This window comes from Channa argus, chromosome 8 (assembly GCF_033026475.1).
Source record: "Channa argus isolate prfri chromosome 8, Channa argus male v1.0, whole genome shotgun sequence".
Taxonomy (NCBI): Eukaryota; Metazoa; Chordata; class Actinopteri; order Anabantiformes; family Channidae; genus Channa; species Channa argus.
The window spans coordinates 12,156,638-12,173,653 of NC_090204.1; the positions used below are offsets into that span (position 1 = coordinate 12,156,638).

General features: G+C 41.7%; 2 protein-coding genes across 4 annotated transcripts; one reads left to right on the forward strand and one right to left on the reverse strand.

Moving 5' to 3' along the window:
• The first annotated feature begins 243 nt into the window (after positions 1 to 243).
• tab3 (TGF-beta activated kinase 1 (MAP3K7) binding protein 3) lies at positions 244 to 8,489 on the forward strand. Of its 3 annotated transcripts, XM_067512563.1 has the most exons (8): positions 244 to 431; positions 691 to 775; positions 1,123 to 1,294; positions 1,517 to 2,771; positions 5,217 to 5,377; positions 5,805 to 5,898; positions 7,104 to 7,187; positions 7,623 to 8,489. In XM_067512563.1, exons 3-8 carry the CDS (start codon positions 1,193 to 1,195, stop codon positions 7,763 to 7,765), a joined length of 1,839 nt encoding a protein of 612 aa, XP_067368664.1. In that variant the 5' UTR covers positions 244 to 431; positions 691 to 775; positions 1,123 to 1,192; the 3' UTR covers positions 7,766 to 8,489. The 3 variants fall into 3 exon arrangements, with proteins under 3 accessions (XP_067368664.1, XP_067368663.1, XP_067368665.1); XM_067512562.1 differs by lacking the exon at positions 691 to 775; XM_067512564.1 differs by lacking the exon at positions 691 to 775 and having other exon boundaries at positions 7,626 to 8,489.
• Positions 8,490 to 8,553: 64 nt separating this feature from the next.
• Positions 8,554 to 14,804, reverse strand: tmem47 (transmembrane protein 47). The gene is made up of 3 exons (XM_067512565.1): positions 14,342 to 14,804; positions 10,529 to 10,669; positions 8,554 to 10,246 (listed from the first exon to the last, which is right to left on the reverse strand). The coding sequence occupies exons 1-3, from the start codon at positions 14,565 to 14,567 to the stop codon at positions 10,068 to 10,070; spliced, it is 546 nt and encodes a 181-aa protein (XP_067368666.1). The 5' UTR covers positions 14,568 to 14,804; the 3' UTR covers positions 8,554 to 10,067.
• Positions 14,805 to 17,016: the final 2,212 nt, after the last annotated feature.

Here is a 17,016-nt window from a genome sequence, read left to right on the forward strand (position 1 = left end):
ATCTCATAATGAGAATGTTTGTGATATTTAAATTGTAGTCTATGTGGGCAGAATAAATGCTTTGGCTGAATAAAATTAAGACCTATAATTTGTTTATTGAGTCCGTACAGTCAATGAGCTGTTTTTCGGAGACATCTGTGGCTATTGAGTAAAAAAAAAAAACTCTGAATGGGGTTCTTCAGTATATTACTACAGCGGTTCGCTGCCACCGGTCGGATTTGAACAACTTCCTGGAGAATCTGACATTATCGCGATAGGTTTGCCTGTTACGATTATACGGTTCAGCAGCAGCGGCCCGACGCTGGAATGCGAAACTACAAGTTATTTAGCCAAAACAAAACAGTTGACAAACCTCGACGTACCATTTCAGAAATATCCGTTCTTCTCGGTACAGCTATGGTCCGAGACATGGAGGGGACTCTTTAAATATGGTAAGTGGGCTAAGCCGTCAGTGGCTAATGTTTTAGCATAGCTAGCTAGCTAGCTAATCCATCAACACCCAGTTTATGACAGCTGACCAGTCAACAGCAACAAGCGACAGTTAGCATTAGCAAAGTTAGCTGGCAGGCACTTGGCGAATCTACTTAATCTTATTTAAACAAATGCCTCATTTAGAGGATTGTGTTGCTGAATTAGGTGCAGGTCATATCGGACACCACCTAGTAGCAGCGATGTTGTTTCCTTTCTTAGGTTCACAGAAGACCGGTGCGGTTGGATGTTTGAGTGATGTACGGAAGCTAATTGATGCTGACTACTAGCCTGCTAGCTAGCAATGGTATGTCGTCGTTGCTTGGTTCAACAGTACTGCAAAACAAATAAAAACAGATTGACATGCACCTTGCTAGCACTCCTGTGCTAAGGTCAATGAATTGCAGTGGCCCCCGGGTAGTTTTCTGTGTTTGTGTGTTAGATTCTGAGTGCTTTGTCTCTATTTATGGTAAATTATGCTCTACTGTATAAAAATAAGTTTAACATGTAGATCAAAAATTATTAATTGAAAGGTTCGCTGCTGACACACAGGGTGTGTAACAGACAATTGGCACCCGATAGGTGCTAATAGAATTGTTGGAAACACTTACCTGACAATTGATTTTCGTGTGTCTGTCATTTCTGCATCTTTAGGGGATGAGTCGAGATCAGGTATTTGAGCAATTGCATATCTGGGCTCGTTGACTCTCCGTGTTGGCTCAGGATGGCGCAGGGAGGCTCCCAGCTCGACTACCACATCCTGCAGGACCTCAAACAGCGCTTTCCGGAGATCCCAGAGAGTGTAGTTTCACAGTACCTTCTGCAGGTAATCACATACATATACGTATTTATACATATGTTTATGAATAAATATGCTGTTATATTATGTTTTGGAGCTGTTTTTAATAGTGAAGTATGTGGGTTGATGGTGCTTTACTTCAGGGTATTTGTGTCACTCGGTTGCCAACCTCTACTATTTGATAAAATAAGCACTTAAATACTAACCAAATCCAAACTGCATGCCTGACACTGTTTTCTGCTGTCTCAGAACAACAACAACCTGGATCTCTGCTGCCTCCTACTGGCAAAGGAGAGTAATAGATACCTGTATGGAGACTTTCATCACAGTCCAGAAGAGGGACGACTGAACCGAAACCACATGCTACACATTAGTCTGGGCTACCCGGGCTCAGAAGCAGGCAAGTCAAATGGGGGAACAGCAGGAGTAGGCCGCTCCCTAGTGCACAGCACCAGTGACAGTCACATTGAACCCCAGCGGCCCAGCTACCCTGAACCAATGTCAGCCCCTGCCACCGTGGCACCATCCCCAGGTTACAACCCTTTCTTCATGAACGATCAGAGCCGCTCAGCCAGCACTCCCACCCCTCCACCTACAATGCAGGGCATGTCTCCGACATACTCCCCTGTCCCGCGATATTCCATGAACCCTATAACAGTCACTCTTTCGCAAACTATACCCAGTGTCCCACAGGCTTTGCAAATCCCTCCTGGGCACTATGCTAACAACACCAATACCACGCTGTATATTAGACCATCACCCTCCCAGAGCCCACAGCCTGCACCTTGGTCTTCATCAGGGGCACCTGTTTATCAGCATCAGCAGTCTCCCTACAGTACTCCCCCATATAGCTCACCATATAGCTCACCACAGCATCAGGTTCAACCCCAGCCACAACCCCACCCACAGCACCAGCAGTATGTCTTCCTCCCAATTAGTTCTCCAACCCTTCCCAGCATGCCCTACCAGCAACAACCCCTGCAACAGCCAGCAGTTTACAGGCCCTACCACACAAAAAGCTCCCTGAAGAACCAGATAGAGATTACCTTGGAGGGAACTCGACCACGCAGCAACTCACCTGTACACTCCCCCCACCCCCAAGGCGGGCTTTACATGGCTTCTAGCACCTCGCCCAGCTCCCCTTCAAGGGGCGTCACTTTAAGTGGACCTCCAGGGCCATGTCCAGCAGCCTTCCATCCTGGGATGTACCTTCAGCACCAGTGCCCTGCAAGGCCTCTGCCTGCCTCCTCTCCTCAACCATGCCAATCAGCCTATAACTTCAAAATCAAAGCCCCTGGCCCGGGAGGCCAGGCTCAAAGGCCACCCAGCTCACCACCTGTGGCTGAAGAGGAGTCTCTTCTGAACATAGTAGACCAAGGGGAACGCAATGCTGCCCCGGCACCCATCTTGCCTATCTCTGCTTTACCACGGAACATTGCCAGTCAGTTTCAACAAATGCCCCGACGTTCAAGCTCAGGCTCCGATGACTATGCCTACACACAAGGTGAGGGATTCTTTTTTCTGTTGAGTACTCTACATATATGTGCCTTTAACACTAAATGTTTCCAGTTAAAGTTTCCAGTTGATGTGTGTTTGGGGCCATGCTGACTAGTACAAACATTTAGAAAGAGAATAGCTGACTTCATTTTAGTAGATAATTAATTCCCTACTGGTTATTGTTGTAAACTATGATCTCATGTTAGAATATGTGCCTGGTCATTAGGATGACTACTTTCTAATTGCCACATACCAATTTTAGTCTAGCTAGGTGCATTTGTTCTATGTCATCCCCCCTGTGGTTCCCTTATTAGGCGTTTTCATTTACAATTCTACCAATAATAATACAAAAAGAGCGTAAAAAACATGTTTATTTTTCTCTCTGCTGATTTTAAGATTATGCAATTTTTAGTAAACCAAAATTCTTGCATTTTTATACAATGTATCTGCAAATATGTAAGCACTGGTATGTCACAGATAATCTTGCAGGTCTTGCAATTTTGTTGCATTTAATATTGACATCTTTTGATTTGAAACTGAAAGTGATAAATCTTGCAGTGTTTAGTTGCGTTCTTGTTCATATCTGAGCCTATTCCCTTAACCACATAAATGAAGTAGTCTATGTGACTGCTTTGTGTTCGTTTAACATTTGTTGTTTATTAAAGTGGTGATTGTAAGACTTTTTCTAGAAAAGACATACTGCAAGTTGAGCTTTTATTTTATGATTTGGCTGTCTTTTTTTAGTGTTTTCATGTGACATATGTATTACTTTGTCCCCTGTACTTTAAGACCAGTCTTTCGCTTATACATTGATTAGCCACAACAGTACAGTAAATCAACTTGTTTTTTTAACCCTTAGATTCATGAGTGGATCAAAATTACCTAGTGAGGCTGTTTTCTTGCAATATCTTCGTAATGAAAAGTAGTCGGGCTATTTCTCAAACATGTTTTTGACACCATGCCACTTAAAGTTGTAACTTACCATTTATACATTTTACGAAACTGTAGTTTTTATATTACTACCCCAAGATACTATAGGTGAGTCAAAACCTACATACATATATATAGAGAGAGAGAGAGAGAGAGAGAGAGAGAGAGAGAGAGAGAGAGAGAGAGAGAGAGAGAGAGAGAGAGAGAGAGAGAGAGAGAGAGAGAGAGAGAGAGAGAGAGAGAGAGAGAGAGAGAGAGGAGAGAGAGAGAGAGAGAGAGAGAGAGAGAGAGAGATATTCTATACGTATTCTTGGAACAGACTATAACACATACTCTTTCACACAGTAGTCATGACGGAAGACCACACACATTTCTGAGGTAAATAAAATGAAGCTAACATTAGTGTATGTACTGTGTGTGTGTCATTCATGACTTTTGTGTGAAAGAGTGTTTCTTATCAGCGATCATCAAATTTGCCTATTTTATAGTCTGTGAAACTAGCTAGCTAACATTGCTGTATGTATTGCATGTGTGTGTGCGCATATGCCTGTGTGCCTTTTTATTTATGTAGCTACATATTGATCAGTGGTTTGCTTGTCATTCAAAACATTTAAGTAACAAGGTAAAGTCAACAGTCGATGCAATGATCACAGTCAAAAACAGGCAGTTTGTAACAACTTTATACAGTGATGAGACAAGAAGGCCAGAAAGAGAGTTACACACACACGCATACTCTCTCCCATACAGGGTGTGAGAGAGTACTACAAATTACGTGGCTGTTGATCAGTTAGTGAGACAGTCATCCATGGACCACAGGGTCAGTGGTTCGATTCCGTAGCCCTCCTGGCTACATGTCGAATTGTCCTTGGGCAAGACACTGAACACCACGTTGCTCCCGGTGGGTTAAGTGAGCACCTTGCATGCAAGCCAACCCCCATTGGTTTGTGTGTGCATGTGCGTGTGTGTGTAAGAGAACATGGGTAAATGAAAAGCAACATTGTAAAGCGCTTTGGATAAAACAGCTGTTATAAGCATTTACACTCGCACACACACAAATGGTTGTTGACATTGTTCTATTGCTGTTGTGTAATTTTCTTTTCAAATTTTTTAAAATGTTTAAAGGTGGAAAAATAAAAATATTTCAAACATGAAATCATTCTTGTGTGGACAAAAATATAATACTAAATTATTTTTAACCAAAATGACAAAAGTGGCTTAAAAATACATCATTTTTGAGTGTAGGGTCCAGTCACTCGTGTATCTAAGGGTTAATGTTAACAGGGAAAGAATTAGTATGGGATAAATTTAAAGATGCCCGTGATCAACAGGTGTCAGAACACGCAGTAGATCACAACTGCCTGCATATGTGGCTTGGATTTTCAGACGCGAGTGCCTATGCTCACCTCTGTTTTTTTTAAAACATTAAACTTATAAGGTAGTATTAATGTTGTGGCTGATTGGTGTATAGTGATACAGATTAGCAATAGAATAGTAACACTTAACAAATGGTGTTTCCCCCTAGCCCTTCTGCTCCACCAGAGGGCCAGGATGGAGCGCCTAATGAAGGAGCTTCGACAGGAGAAGCAGAAACTAGAGCAGCTAAAGGCTGAAGTCAACAACATGGAGTATGATGCCCTTCAAAGACGCTTTCGACGAGTCAATTCAACCAGTTTTGTACCCAGAGTAAGAAACAAAATGGGACATGGCCTCGCCTGGTCCTCGATGTTCTTTATACAAATTATATAAATTTTGTGTCACCATAAGTCAAAGAATGATTAAAGATAATGTGCAACCACGACTTGTTTTTTTTTTTTTTAGTTTGTTTTGTTTTTTTATGACTTAAGTCATACAAACAGTCTAAAATATTCTGTTATAGTTGTGGTGATAGGTAGGCTCCACAAGGGTAAATTGTAACTGAAGTATTATAGTTAATCTTAATAATAACCAAAATGTACTTATCTTTGATGTGCATGTTAAAAAAAGACAAGATATTGTATCATTAAAAAGTGAAAAACTTTTTCATAATAGAAGTTTGTAATTGCGGATGGAGAATGTTTGGTTGCCTATTTTTGTCTAATCTAACTGGGTTGTCTGTTTCCAATGGCTGCAGCCTGAAGAAATGACCCGATTGCGGAGCCTGAACAGAAAGCTTCAGATTGATATCGACTGTACCCTGAAGGAAATAGATCTCCTGCCGTCTAGAGGTATACATCCACACACCCGAAATGTGCCCACATAAATTCACGTTTCTGCATATTCCTCCACAAACCTTTGAAGTGTATATCTGATTTATTTGAAAGCATTGATCTTGAAATAGCCGAGCCCGGAAGCAGACAGAGTTGCGTCCAAAGTGATGCATGAGGCTCCATCACATTGCTTACAGATGCTGCATTTTGAAATGGCTGGGTGGTCCGTGACATGGCCCAGAATGATCCGTGACATACTTACATCCTATATAGCTTTAAATAACCCCAACCACAGTGTGGGGAAATTAGCTGCAATGCTGTGTCTGTTTACCATAAATGGCAATATTAGAAGCTGAAACAATCAAACTCAATGTTATGACCAATTTATTTGCAATCAGCCCATTGTACTGAACGCTGGGGATGTGGTTTTGCTAAAAAATATGTCTATTCCAAAATTCTTTTAGAGAATGCAGCAGGCTTTCCTTAAGGGTGTATTTTTTTAGTTGCCTTATTTGTCTATGTATCCTTCACAGGTTGTGGCATGTGTGTTGCTGAGTAAGTATTCCTACAGTACGATGCTGAGGCATCATGGTTGGGATTATGTGTTTTGTTATTGTGTTTGAAATACACTGAACACAGTGTTAAGCAAAATGGTCTAAAAGAAAAATAGAGCCACGTGTGTTCAGGTGTTTTGAATAATGAAATATTAGCAAAGTGGTTTAGATTACCACACGATCAGCCACAATATTTCTAACGATAATTTAATGCTAGCTACGATTGACAGGCGTTAGAACATTATGCTGCAAGGAGGGCAGTGTAGCCGTAAAACAGTAAGGGTTCCACTGCAGAGACCCTTGTCCACTAGCTGATTGGCAGGATTTTACAACTTTGGAAAGTTTCTACAGCCATAGCTATTATTTTATCGAGGCATCTCAACCATCTTGATGTAAACAATATGTTGAAACCAGTCATGTTGCAAAACCCGTCAGGAATGTGCTTGCACTTGAATGTATTTGATCAGCTGAAATACTGTGTAGGTGAAACTGTTTGACTGTCGACCCTGCATTCATATGTATCTGAATCATCTGTGTTGCAGTGAATGAGGAAGCTGCTATTGTTGGTCTGAAAAGACCAACAGAGAATTGCTGGAAGCTGATTGGACCTTTGATTAGTGTGGCACTTCTAAATAAACATCTATATCTTATTTCTGCTTTTCTCCACAGACAAGTTTGACCCAATAGCAATGAACAACTTTTATGACAACATTCAGCCTGGTCCAGTTGTGCCGCCCAAACCTGTAAAGACAGGTGAGAATTGTCCAAAGCAAATTTGAAGACATAAATGTGAGTCTTTGAAGAAGATTTTATAATGGTCTTTAAATAAGAGAAAACATTTACAAGGTAGGATTAATATTTTTGCCATGTCACTGATTTTACTGGTTTGAGTTTCCCTACAAGACCTTGATTTGTGGTGTTTTGTTTGAAAACCAAGACTAGAAGCTTAATTGACTTGGTCTGTGTTGACCTCCACAAATCTGTTGGCAAGGAAAAAAGAGGTGAATACCCATGTCTATATCAACATTTATACTTAAATGGGTGATGGATGAATGTGTTCCTCACATTTGTTCACTGACGGCCATGGTTAATTCCAGTCCTGAGCTGATGGCTCTTACCGTGGTATTATGCATTTTGTGACGTGAATAAATTGTTTTAAATACTACATCTCTCTGTTTTTCTCAAAAGAAGTGGTGGGCCCAAAGCCAGTGCCTGGGCCTCAGAGGGATGAGGACTTCGAGGGCGCCCAGTGGGAATGTGAAAGTTGCACCTTTCTCAACCACCCTGCACTCAACCGCTGTGAAGAGTGTGAGATGCCGCGCTACACCTGAGCTTAGTGCTGCGATGTGATCCTTGACCCTTGGCCCATCCCTTCCCAACACTTGGATAGTATAAGCCCCACTGCTCCAGAATCTGTCTAGAGGTCATCCTCTGACAATCGATATATAAGCCCTCCTTACCTGCTGAGGTAGAGCCACTTTCCCTCTCTGCCCACATGTACTGCTATTACTCTACTCCTTTGCACTTGTTTCCATTGGTGGATGATGACACTTTTTCAGGACAGCTGGACATTTTTCTCATAGCAGATGTATAAAAGAGAGAGTGACATGTTTTGACCTTGGAAGTGGGGGGGATGGAGCTTCAGAAAGGTCAAAGTTATTAAGGGTTAATAAAGAGGACCTGTGGATTACGTAGCGAACATTCCATGGAGAATGAGTGACTGCCTTGTTTACAAAACTGCACCCATTCCTGATTTCAAAATGGAGGGACTTCCACTTAAATCCAGGACCTGTAACTCCCTCTTTAACAGTGGAACAATAAATGCAACGGTATATAGGTTCTGACAAATGCGAAATGTAGACTGTACACTGTATCTGGCTCTGTATTAGAGCTCATTTCACTGAAAGAACACTAAAGACACTTGCATATAAGTAAATTCCTGGTACTTTTATGCATATTATGCCACCCTGTATTATGTGTTCAAAAGATGTTGATTTCCTGTGCAAAATGCCTCAACTTGCTGTACTTAATAAAGGAGCTGATTATGTGACTTGACTATGCACAGCTGGCATGTCATAATTCACAGACATTCCTTTTTACCCAAATGAATCAAACATGCTTTTATATCCAGTACATGTTTATTATGTTAGTAATTCAACCAGAAATACAGCAGTAAATGGTAGTGGCATGCAACACACTTACTTTGACTAGTATTACAGGAGGGAATAGGAGAAGAGTTTGACCACCTAAAAGGAGGTTTGAGAAGTTTTGCATTAGAGTAGATCAGTCTTCTACTCCCACATCTCAGCTCTGATGACAATACTGTCCTTCAAGTTTGAAACTTTCTAGTTACAGCAAAAATCATTTTTAACACTACTGATGCACAGCAAATTGCACTCTGGCTTTTCCTAAAGCAATGTATCATAGACTTTAAACTAAATGCAAAACCAAGGTATACTGAGTTTTTCAGTAGCTACAGTAATTATTTTATTTATTTATTTATTTTTTATATTCCCTATTTGAAAACCATTGTATTTTATGGTGCCTAGTCTAATGAGAGCATTCCAATTTCCTACATTGTGGGAAGATAAGAGGCAGCACATGAGTTGTATGAACACATGCTGGATGATATGATCATGCACAAATGCAGACATCATGCAGATCATTTACCGTCTTCCTTCTCGCTGGTCTGCCTGTAATTTAACTTTATTACACATACTTACATTTAATACATACATTTATCAAAAAGCAGGTGTAACTGGATGTTATGCTGCATGCATTTGTTGTAGCCAAAGGTTTTTCCCCCTGTTTACGTGACAGAATATGCTATTCATTAACTTGAAACTGTTCCTCTCACCAGTGTGAGATCATGTGGAAGGTGTCTGCGGAACGTCTTTGCTAGCTATTATCAGTATCCTTACAATAGACTCGGGACAGGAGAAATCCGAGCCAGCCCACTGCTGCTTCATGACATGCTTTCATCAAGCCGCTATCCTGGAGGAAGAAGGCTCGGCCAAGTTCCAGATGAAGTGTATCTCTGGGGGAATATAGCATGCCGTATTTCCTTAGGTGTGTCCTGACTTCCTCCTCACATTGTCATCCTCAGGATATCACTTGAAAACAACATTTTCCTCCCTGGATCCGTTAATTCCCTGATTGGCTCATGTTTACGCCATTCCTTTCCCATTTGCTCTGATTGGCTAATTAGTCAAGAAATTCGTCCTGGTATGGGGTCAGTGAATCCATCTGTTCCTTCCAGATTTTCTGCCCAAATGTGATACCTACTGGAGTTCCACTTGAAAGGGGGCACATATTTATCTTAGTGCTGACATTCTCTCCTAAATGAAACTGGCTCGTTTTACTTGTCTTTTTCACAGCCAGATTTGCTGCCGAAGCTCCTAAGATAGCTGGGGGCTTCAGTCCAATCAGTAAAGATAGTCTATGTGACAATAGGTTTGCAGTATTTGATATAAATTGTTGTTTCCAGTTCCGAAAATAACAAAACATTTGTTTTTTCCTGTTATTTTTCTAGCCTGTGCTTGTGCACTGTGACACAGACAAACAGTTCCTTGTACTGCAGGGACACAGGAAGATAGAAACATAGGCCTGGTTATGCCTATTGTCTCACATGTTTTAGTAGTAGTCTTCATAGTTCTTGGGGTTGAGGCAGTAGAGAATGGCACCTCCAAAGGAGAAGATGGTGGACCCCCACGCCAGCCCGTAGCCCCAGTTAAACTCATGATACACCCTCAGACTCACCGTTTCTATGAACTTGATGGGGAACAGGACCAAGCTGCATGCTTGAAGCACCACTGCATGGAAGAAGGGGAGAAGTGGTAGTAAAGATATTAATGCCAAAATAAGTACAGTAAATACATGAATGATTTAGAGCAATGAATTGGCCAGCTTACACTGAAAGGTTCAAAGTTCACTAAAATGCTACATTTAAACTAGCTAGGGTTTTAGTGTTATGATTTTCGCCTAACAGACAACTAACCGTATGCCTACATGTTTTAGAGGCAGGACATTTGTTCTGTATTTCAGGTTATGTTAAGGTCTGTTTGTTTGTTTCTAATTGGACTAAATCTCCTTACCAGCAGAGAACAGCATGACAGCTACGGGCTTGTAGCAGCGACTCCTGGAACCGAAGCACAGGGAGACCAGCGCTACAAGGAAGGACAGCAGGGTGAGGGCCGCCCCCCCCAACAGCAGGGCCAGCGTGGCGATCTGCCAGTCTGAGACACGCACACACAGGGACAGAGAGAAGGGAGGGGAATAATAAGGGAAGAATGGCATGAAACCCCACTGAGATATAGCGTGACAAAGGTAGCTAAAAGGGGGTTGCTCTGGAGAGCATATCTGACAGAAGGGAGGCAAGTAAAAAAACTTATACAGATAAAAAATAAGAGGCAGTGAGGCAGTGGAGTAGGTCACAGGCCGTATTGGTGAGGCACATCAACATGGCTATGGTCACACTCACACAAATGAAACATGATTCCACACACTGGAAGTTACAGTGAATTGCACACAAACAATTTGTGGTTTAGAGGCAGAGACAACTACTCATTCATATTCTGAGAAGCTGGAGAGGTTGTTTTTGTTTTGATGTAAGCCTTTAGGGGATCTATGGCCAGTGGCAGAGGAAGAATGTGAACCATGTGGTGAATAACCCTCAAACCTAGCACAGCCGTTTCTGGCTGACAAGAAACAAACAAATGCACACATGCTTGGCTTCGCACAGATTTCAGGCATTCGGTAATGGATCCCGATACAGCAGAAAGCCAAAGTGATTCTGCAAGGTGACGCAAATAATGAGTGTCCATTCATCTTGGCTGGCGCTAGCTCAGCAGCATTCGCAGCTTTTCATTTAGATTTACTCCAGAAACACTCTGGACATAACTACTGCCTCAATCTCACTTCCTATCTTTGTTGGAGTGCCAAAGTGGACAGAAGGGGAACAAAAAGGCAAGCCCATGTTTTTGTGAAGAAGAAAAATACATTATAGTAGAGATTGTTATGTGCTTTGTTCAAGGGAGCACTTGGGAAAAGCACATTTATAAAGACTTAAGCAGCCATGGGACGTTTACAGAAGATCGGTGAGAGACACACTATATGTTGTTGTATAGAGAATAAGGGTCTCTTCTGTAGCTTTCCTCTGCTTTCGCAAAAACAGCAGGTAGAGGATATTATAATGACGTATTTGATTACATGGGAGGAAATCATTCAAAGTACAAAACATGGAAATAAATAAAATCAAAGCACAGAGCTACTGGGTTCTACCTAAGTGATTCAAAAAGGGGGAGGAAAAGTTCACATTGACATTCTTTTAATATGTATTGTATATTTCTTTTAGGGGGTGACATGATACTGTCTATTATGGAGCTTAGAAAAGAAAAAAAGATTAAAAATTGCCAAGAATATTTCCCCTCTATTGAAGCAGAAAATCATTAAAACATTCACCATTGGGAAGAAACTGATGGAGCATAAGCTGCTTAAAATACAGTTCCCACTCTTGTTGGAGGGAAACTTTATTCCAGGGGCCAAGCAGCTCAAATATAAACAAACATCAACTACTTTTGACCAAATATGGTTCAGGATTTAGAGTTTAAAAAAGGGTCCTGTCACCACAGGATGTTGGAAAGAGCCCACAGAAAGCAGAACACCCATTCTCTCAAACTTGCACAACACAAGGCCCCCTCAAAGTCTGAACCTTTGACTTTTTCTGCCGCTGCCTCACTGGCCATAATAACTTGACCTGCAGTTGTCAAAGCTCATTGTGGATGAGCTATCTTCTCTGGGTCAGTTTGATGCTTCCAGCACAGCCAGTCTGCAACTGAAAACCCTTATCAGTGCACTCGTGAAACAGCAGGACACGCAAAGTCATCTCATCTCAGATTTGGAACATGCCCTGTACACTGTGCAAGAAACACAGCCAGAGTAGGAGTGCTTAAAGGCTTCGTTAAGCAGGAAGCGCCACACTATTAATCCGAGCCTCACATGATGGCAGATGGAAAAGGAGATACAGTACACAAGTACACAGGCAATCCGAGTATTAACTTTGGTCCCCTGTGTGAACGTCACTGCTGTTGCTGAAGGGTTAATTGAAAAAAAAATCCTTCAGGCCTCATTTCTGTTTCTTTGTCTGAGACAATGGTGGAAGATTTGTGTCACAGAATAGCCTCAAGTATGTCACACACACTCACACTGACTCTCTCAGGGGAGCAGGATAAGCAGGAAGATCTTCAAACACAGGTCCCTAATTCAAAACTCCAGTGTCCTGGAGCAAGACCCCTGGACCCCTGCCAGGTAAAAATGTACAAACATTGCAGTGACCCCCCCCCCAGAAAAAAAAAACCCAAGAATATTGTAAAACAAAATTAATTATGAATTATTAATAACTTATTATTAATATGCCTTGCTACGCTGACTAATCAGGACTCACACACTAGCTACACATTCATCCCTTCATCTCACACTGACCTGGCATCCGTACACACTGCTCTTGCACAACTGTACCACATTCCTCGCCCTGTCTCAAGTCTTTATTTTTTATACTTGAACTAGAAAAGGAAAGCCACCATGTTTTGTTTGTTTATTTTAAACATTTAACGTGAGTTTTCTGATTCATACTGCATATTATGCTTTCCCAGACACACATGTGTGCAGGCCTTGCAGAACGAGCGCAAAACATCTGAGCGGCCAGCTGGTGTTTCATACTAACAGGATTTATTTAATGCCCAGAGCATGACAGTGAGGAAATATTGGGCAGCGGGGGGATGTGAGGGGTGGTGGGCTTCTTCGGGGTGAGAGGGGGTTAAGAAATTGATTCCTGGGATTCAAATCAATAAGCCTGGCCAAGCACAAGCCTAAGGAAATTGACAGTATGCTGTGTGCATTTACTGTGGTATGCTGCTGCCAAGAGCTGACACGGAGACTGCAGGTCTTTATATGGCACCAAAGTGAACTTTGTCTGTGCTGACAGAGTAGGATAAGGGCCAGCGTGACCTATAGTTGCTCATCTCTCAGACAGAAAGAAAACATTATGTCAGACTAACCAAAACACAACATACCAATGAGCACACCAGAGGAAGTCAGAAAAAGAGAAAAATGACATAAATACAGTCCATACGCACACACACACAATGTCAGAAGCTGTAGTTTGGGATGTTGAGCGTGGGGACAGAAGTTTCCTTTAAAAAAAACAGCATTTCTTGAGTGTTTCACTTGTTTCCCTAGTAACTAATCTCCAGGCATCTGGAGCTCTAGGGAGTTCTCTGCTCTGAGTTGCCCTTGCTCCTTGGCTGATGAAGAAACCCACACAAAGGCTCATTTTGTGCGCAACAAAAGGCCAAATGAAACCCCAGCTGGACCGCTCATGGCCAGGCAAGGTTCCCACATCATTCAGTGGTGTACTTTGCAAAGGCTTTAAAAAAAGGGAAAAAGGTTAACTTACCTGGACAGAAACCATACGTCTCTAATTCATTAAACTCTGGGACTCAATGGTGAAGTTTTTTCCCCACTTATTTCCCACTGAAAGCAGCACTGTGCACCCCATTGTTCACTATCTAATTTCATGTAGAAAAGTTCAGCACTTTAAATTTACTAGGCAATGGCTAATTAAAGTAATTAACATTTAGAACTGTCTAGAGTGGTGTTTAATAATTCTCACCCACAGAGCACAATGTATGAGCAGTGTCTCAGCTGCAGGAACCCTTTGTTATCTCAGGGCGCAGTGCGTCTGACTTTCATTTAAATATGAATAAGTGTTTGTCTGCTGCCCAATTTCTGCCATTTCCAGTGTTAAAAATTCGTTAAACTACAACACCAAACGAGTTTAAAACTTCCTAAGACAAAGTTGCGCATCACCCCGTCAAAGTGAGACCTACAGACAGATGAGCGTCTCTCACCGGTAGCCAACGTGCTGTTGCAGGACCACTCAACGGAACTGACGGGCTTCCAGCAGGACACCCACAGGGACAAGTAGTACTGGTCATCCGCTGTGACCCATGCTGGGCTCAGCATGGCACCGACATCCAGGCAAAGAGCGAGAAAGACGCAGACCAGTCCCACCAACTTCACGGGCGTCAACGCGGACACCCGGACCTCCTCTGTGCCGCTCACGGATGAAGCCATAGACTATTTAAAGTAGCTCACTGAATAATAAAGACAAGAAAAAGAAGGAGAGTAACGTGTGTAGCATCGGTCTTCTGGGTCTGCTTCGTTTCTAAAGTCTAAAAATATGCTCAGGCTGTGGTAGTCTCCGCTGCCCGAGCTGTGGGGGCAGGATGACGACCCGCTGCTCACTCCGCGTCCCGAGCCCAGGACGCTGCTGCCGCTATTGTGGACTGAGCGCTCTGCTGGGTGGACTCTGCTGCCGATCGGTGAAATAACACGGTGCTGTACCTGCTGGGTCCTAGTGCCTTTATCCCCCACTCCCGTTACACAGCATCTCACTCCCTGGACTCCTTAATTACCGATGGAAGCAGCGAAAAAGTTACGCCGCATTTTGATTGTCTATGAAAACTAGCAATTATTTGGGATTTGGGCTACTTCATATGTGTGTATTCTTGGTAAATCTGTAGAAAGAAGAGTTTAAAATTTTTTTGTCATATGTCAAGCTGGCTATATGGTCTGTTGTGTGTGACTTTTAATAGACAGATGACAGGAAAATGAAGCCATCACTAAGTGAAGTGGACAGCTCCATAGAAAAGGCCAAATTACAACACTTCATCCTCCTATTACAGTAATGATTGTATTACGTGTATCTTTTTTGTTATATCACCCATTCACATCATCCACCATACATCTCACCTTGACTGCGATCAAGCACAGTCAAATTAACCTCTAAGGTGACCGTTTATCAGTTAGTTTTAAGGAGATCAGCCTCTGTCAATGTATATGGCACCAAAGGTTGGAGCTAACCTTTTGTGAAATGTAATGGAAAAGTGTGGTGGCTACACTTTAACATCACTCTCTTTCTCTCTCTCTCTTTCTCTCTCTCTCTCTCTCTCTCTCTCTCTCACACACACACACACATACACACACATACACACACAAACACACAAAGTGGAGGGAAACTTGGTATTTTTTATTCCTAATTGAACTTAGCTAATCTCTGTCCCTAGGGAAGCATATCTGAATTCACTCACACAGCTTAACACATATACAGCACACACACACGAACACACTCTTTGAATCAAATTAACTTGAAGCAAATTGCTTGGAGCAAATTATTGTAACAGAGCCACATTTAAACGGGAATGGCATCTGTGATAGACTCCTTGTTAATGTGCTGCATAAAATGTATCTCATTGATGGAACCACTTAAGGAAACAAAATAATTTAAACGATAGCCTCCACACATGTATTCCATTAATCCATTTTAGATTTCTAATATTATTTACTTCTTTAGGCAGGTTTAATTATGTATTAATGATCTATTATTTATATTTATAGCGATTATGCTTTGCTTCCGTGTGTGTCTGTCATTGAATTGTGGGAGTGTAGGTCAACTGTTCCTAATGGCAAAATATTTCACCATCTGATGTTTAAATCTTGTAATTAGTAGAAAATCAGTGGGTACAAACAGAAAAACACCAACAAAGTTAATCAGCATTAATATCACAATGCAGAGTTGCAGTACATACGTTTGATTGGACCAATAAGGTACAAAATGTCACTGCTCAGATTGAAATTTCAAATTAACAGACACAGAACATTAAGCAAAAGTTCAACTCCATGGAAACAAATTGATAATATTGTCTCATCCTCTGCCACCATCAGTGCATCACAACAAAATGAAAAAACAAAATGAAAAGAAAATGAAAAATGACATGTCTTTATTGTCACATTTCTTTTCAGACTTTCAGTTCACAGAATAGGTGAGTTGATGAAATTATCAATTGTTTTCACTCAATTTGATTCTATTTGTAAGAATATAGGCTAATATTTTGTGATATGACATGATTGCTGACATTGTACTACATTTCTAGGGATATGGAAAGTCACTTCTCTAGTGTGGAAGAATTTGCCTTTGAGGTCGAGTGGCACCAACTACATACATTTGGGCTCACTTCCACTTACACCACTAACTTTGGAACCGGGCCCCTGGAGACGGAGTGAGGTGGACCTTTTCTGGGGTTGTCCAACACAGCAACACAAAAAGGCCTCAGCCTGAGCACCATTTTGCTGGAGTTTTCCTGGAGAATGAGAGGATTCCTTCCATGTGTTTGAGTCATTGACAGGAAGGCACTGACTATGCTCTGGACACCAGCAAGAAGTATTTGTCCTTATTGGCAACTCCTACTGGGGTCCTGAGAAGGTCCTTGGGTAACAGGGGTGACTGGGAGGAAGTGGCATAGTGTAATATAGTGGTATAGTATATTGTTAGTCATGGATAAGCCATGATGCTTTTCTGCTGCCTCGATAGATGTGAGAATATGGAAGGATGAATGAATGAATGGAAATTCTATGCTCATTGGCCACACCTGGAAGGGGGAAAATTTGATATTTGAAGAGATTTGTTTACATTTTTAAATAAGGTTTATGTCAGACTTGACAGTAAAGTGTAAAGAAGCTATTA

What these genes read in the sequence shown, in the direction of transcription:
- tab3 (XM_067512563.1), top strand. Translation starts at nt 1,193, where the DNA reads ATGGCGCAGGGAGGCTCCCAGCTCGACTACCACATCCTGCAGGACCTC. An exon ending in CAACCAGTTTTGTACCCAGA is followed by an intron (nt 5,378 to 5,804) that starts GTAAGAAACAAA and finishes CAATGGCTGCAG; the next exon opens with CCTGAAGAAATGACCCGATT. An exon ending in GCCCAAACCTGTAAAGACAG is followed by an intron (nt 7,188 to 7,622) that starts GTGAGAATTGTC and finishes TTTTCTCAAAAG; the next exon opens with AAGTGGTGGGCCCAAAGCCA.
- tmem47 (XM_067512565.1), bottom strand. Translation starts at nt 14,567, where the DNA reads ATGGCTTCATCCGTGAGCGGCACAGAGGAGGTCCGGGTGTCCGCGTTG. An exon ending in CAACAGCACGTTGGCTACCG is followed by an intron (nt 10,670 to 14,341) that starts GTGAGAGACGCT and finishes TGCGTGTCTCAG; the next exon opens with ACTGGCAGATCGCCACGCTG. An exon ending in TGTCATGCTGTTCTCTGCTG is followed by an intron (nt 10,247 to 10,528) that starts GTAAGGAGATTT and finishes TCTTCCATGCAG; the next exon opens with TGGTGCTTCAAGCATGCAGC.